The sequence below is a fragment of the Saprolegnia diclina genome (assembly GCF_000281045.1).
Source record: "Saprolegnia diclina VS20 unplaced genomic scaffold supercont1.247, whole genome shotgun sequence".
NCBI classification, from domain to species: Eukaryota; Oomycota; class Saprolegniomycetes; order Saprolegniales; family Saprolegniaceae; genus Saprolegnia; species Saprolegnia diclina.
Window position 1 is genome coordinate 1 of NW_008246314.1, and position 3295 is coordinate 3295.

Here is a 3295-nt window from a genome sequence, read left to right on the forward strand (position 1 = left end):
TCAGTCGATGCTTGACAAAGATCGCCACCGAGTCTGAGTTGTGCAAATATGTACCTCGACCACAAAACCACAGCATCGAGATCCGATGTCGTCCCGAACGCTTCATTTTCGAATTCACCAAGTCCCGATCAACATGCGCGTCATTTACGCTCCGCTCATCCTCGCCGCGTCGGCGCTCGGCCTCGCGACCTCCAACACGGCCGACGCGCTGCCCCTCGACACGATCAAGGCCGTCAGCAACGAGACCGAGACTGTCGTCAAGGGCGAGTTCCCGTCGAACCAGTGGGGTCTCCAGCGTCTCAACGTGTGGACCTCCGGCGACTCGGAGGCCTTCCACCGTGAGCCGCTCGACCAGTGGGTCACGGTCTGGGGCGGCGTCGTCAACCTCCGCTGCCGCAACTGCGGCGGTGGTCGCGCCTGGCAAGTCATGCAGTCCGAAGGCTCGAACGACTACGACATGCTACGCAACGTCCAGGACAACTTGTGCCTTGACGCGTACTGGAGCAACGACGCTGGCAAGCCACTCGTGCACGGCTATCAATGCCAGCAGTACAACTCGAACCAGCGCTGGGAGTACTCGCGCTACAACTCGGCGACGATGATCCGCCACAAGGTGTTCTGGGACTGGTGCTTGCTCATCTACCCCAACGGCGACGCCACCATGGCCAACTGCGCGCAAAACTGGAACGACGTGCACTTCAACTTTGTCGCCTAGATGTCTCCAGATTGTGCCACGTCACGAGCAGACGCTCCATTGGAGTCCTGATGCCAAACATAACATGTGACTGTAATGCGATGTTGTCTCTTGCACATTTGCAAGCGTATCTCGATGTTGAAGCGACGAGCGGAATCTGAGAGGTCCCATGCGTTGATACCTAGGGCGCAAGAGATGCTGCGGACATGTACATACTCGCCCATGGGGCTGAGCTAAACTCAATGATGACGCCACACACCACTTCTTCGCGGAAGCTCTTCGCGGGCCCTTTCGTTGTTGAATAGCCCACTCAACTTTCTCGCGACCAAGTTTTGTTGGCCGAATCAGGTCATTTTGGTACCAGCATTGAATTCAGTAGAGTGTCAGCTGCTGCAAGGGTGCGGTGGAGCCAAAAGTACTTGCGCAACACCGCTTTCGTGTGGCTGAACGTCGTGAACGAGCGCTGCCCGTGGTACGTCCCGAGCCCCGAGCCGCCGACGCCGCCGAACGGCAGATTCAAGTTGCCCATCTGCATGACGCAGTCGTTGATGACGACGCTGCCCGACGACGTGTGCTGTAGCGCTGCTTGGATACGGTCTTCGTTGCGGCTAAAGACGTAGAGCGCCAGTGGCTTGGGCTTGAACCGAATGGTTTCTAGGACTGCGTCCAGGTCACTGTAGTAGACAATTGGCAGCAGCGGTCCAAAGAGCTCGTCGTCCATGAGCGCGCTCGCATTAAAGGCCGCCATGTCGTCCTTGTAGTTGAAGAGAGACGGCGCCACAAAGCGCGTCGTGACATTGCAGTCGCCACCGTGGACGAGGTACGCTTTTTCCTTCTCGACGAGCGCCTTCATCTTGAATAGCTGCTGCACGTTGGCGACGCGGCCATAGTCGGCCGACGTCTCTGGCGTTGCGGTGAAGAGGTCCACGAGTGCCTTTTGGAGCGCTGCTACAAAAGCATCGCCGACCTGCAAGGACAGAATATGGCTACATACTCCATGGTGCAAATGTTCTACCTCGGTCGCCACGAAAATGTGGTCGGGACGGACACAGGTTTGGCCACCGTTGATAAAGGCGCCCCACGCCAACCGCTTGGCCGAGACCTAAACGACTTGGGGTTCGATAGCGTTTTTGACGCCGAGATCGTACCTCGAGGTCGGCGGTCGCGTCGACGATGGCGGGTGTCTTGCCGCCAAGCTCGAGCACGATCGGTGTCAAGTGTTCGGCAGCGGCACGGGCCACCGCCTTGCCAATCACGGGACCTACACAGGTACTGAATGTAAAGCGTTGGCCATGGGACTGTACCGCCGGTGCAAAAGATCAAGTCGAAGCGCTGCGCCAAGACCTCTTTTGAGACGTCAAGACTGCCGCGGACGGCGCGGACAATGTCGGTGTCGAGGTACGTGGCCATGAGGTCGGCGAGCACAGCGTTGGTGGCGTCCACCGACCCGTCGGCCGCGAGACGTACGAGCGCGCAGTTGCCGGCGCTAATGGCCCCCACGAGCGGCAGCAGCGTCACGTGCAATGGGTAGTTCCACGTGCCAAAGATGCAGACGACGCCGAGCGGCTCGGCGAGCGTTAAGGACCGGCCGGGAAAGCACGAGAGCGACGTCCATGTGTACTGCGGCGCGCTCCAGTCGTTTAGGTAGTCGAGATGCGTCTGGATCTCGGCGAGGACGAGGCCAATCTCGGTGAGGAACGTCTCGTGCGCGGGCTTGTGCAGGTCGGTGTTGAGGGCCGCTGCGATCGGCGCCTCGTTGTCGCGCAGCATGGCGCGGAGCTGCCGTAGGAGGGCCTTGCGCGTCTCGAGTGGCAGCGTCTTCTTGGCCGCAAACGAGTGGCGCAGCGCGTCTACGTCGGTGCGGATGCGGTCGGTCTCGGTCATTGTCGGGTTGCCGCTGGTCATCGTCGTTTGAGCGCTGGTTTTGATTGGGCATTTGAATCTGGAAAGTGCAATATCGGGTGACAGAAAGAGGTGTTTACGGCAGCCACAACTCGATATTTGCTACGACTTGTGACAAAACGTGGTGCGCGAGCGTTTCGGATCTGAGGAGATTGGCAGCGGTTTCTACGGGAAAACTGCAGCGTGCATGAGCGGCCTAATGGTCTAGTGGTAGGATTCTCGCTTTGGGTGCGAGAGGTCCCGGTTTCGATCACCGGTTGGGCCCTTTTTCGTTTGTTTTGGATGGAGAATGAAAAGAAGGCGTCAGCCTCTCTTTTATAACCTGCTTATACTGGTAGGAACCTCTGGTTACACCAGCCCACGGGGGATTAATTGTATGTCTGTCTGTCTGTCTGTCTGTCTGTCTGTCTTCGAGTCTTTCGATAGGACCGACTGGGTCACCCAGGGTCAAGGCCCATCCTAGGGTGGATCCGCCATGATGGACGTGCTCAATCGCGAGGGAAGACGACTTCTGCCGCCACGAAGAAGTCGCGTTTAGGTACAATATCTCATGCAAGCATGATGCCCAACGTTTTGTCGCCAACAAGGCAGCGTACAATGTCCCGGTAGGATCTGGATAGACCCGGACCCTCCGACCCCAAGGCCCCGAGTTTTGGCCCACGCTTCGATCCGTGGCTATGTACTGTATCGCGGCGAGTC

At 58.4% G+C, this 3295-nt stretch overlaps 2 protein-coding genes and 1 non-coding gene across 3 annotated transcripts; 2 read left to right on the top strand and 1 right to left on the bottom strand.

Annotated features, from left to right (window-relative positions):
* The first annotated feature begins 33 nt into the window (after positions 1-33).
* SDRG_17286 (hypothetical protein) lies at positions 34-812 on the top strand. Its single transcript, XM_008623526.1, has one exon. It carries the CDS (start codon positions 86-88, stop codon positions 713-715), a length of 630 nt encoding a protein of 209 aa, XP_008621748.1. The 5' UTR covers positions 34-85; the 3' UTR covers positions 716-812.
* A 206-nt stretch (positions 813-1018) lies between these two features.
* Positions 1019-2607, bottom strand: SDRG_17287 (hypothetical protein). Its single transcript, XM_008623527.1, has 4 exons — positions 1999-2607; positions 1843-1955; positions 1710-1796; positions 1019-1661 (listed from the first exon to the last, which is right to left on the bottom strand). Exons 1-4 carry the CDS (start codon positions 2597-2599, stop codon positions 1044-1046), a joined length of 1419 nt encoding a protein of 472 aa, XP_008621749.1. The 5' UTR covers positions 2600-2607; the 3' UTR covers positions 1019-1043.
* Positions 2608-2789: 182 nt separating this feature from the next.
* Positions 2790-2861, top strand: SDRG_17288. Its single transcript has one exon. It is a non-coding gene; the product is annotated as a tRNA-Pro (tRNA).
* Positions 2862-3295: the final 434 nt, after the last annotated feature.

Excerpts from the sequence above, each read along its gene's own strand:
- SDRG_17286 (XM_008623526.1), top strand. The coding sequence starts at position 86 with ATGTCGTCCCGAACGCTTCATTTTCGAATTCACCAAGTCCCGATCAAC.
- SDRG_17287 (XM_008623527.1), bottom strand. The coding sequence starts at position 2,599 with ATGACCAGCGGCAACCCGACAATGACCGAGACCGACCGCATCCGCACC. Across the intron at positions 1,956-1,998 it reads CTTGATCTTTTGCACCGGCG|GTCCCGTGATTGGCAAGGCG; the intron begins GTACAGTCCCAT and ends GTACCTGTGTAG. Across the intron at positions 1,662-1,709 it reads ACATTTTCGTGGCGACCGAG|GTCGGCGATGCTTTTGTAGC; the intron begins GTAGAACATTTG and ends CTGTCCTTGCAG.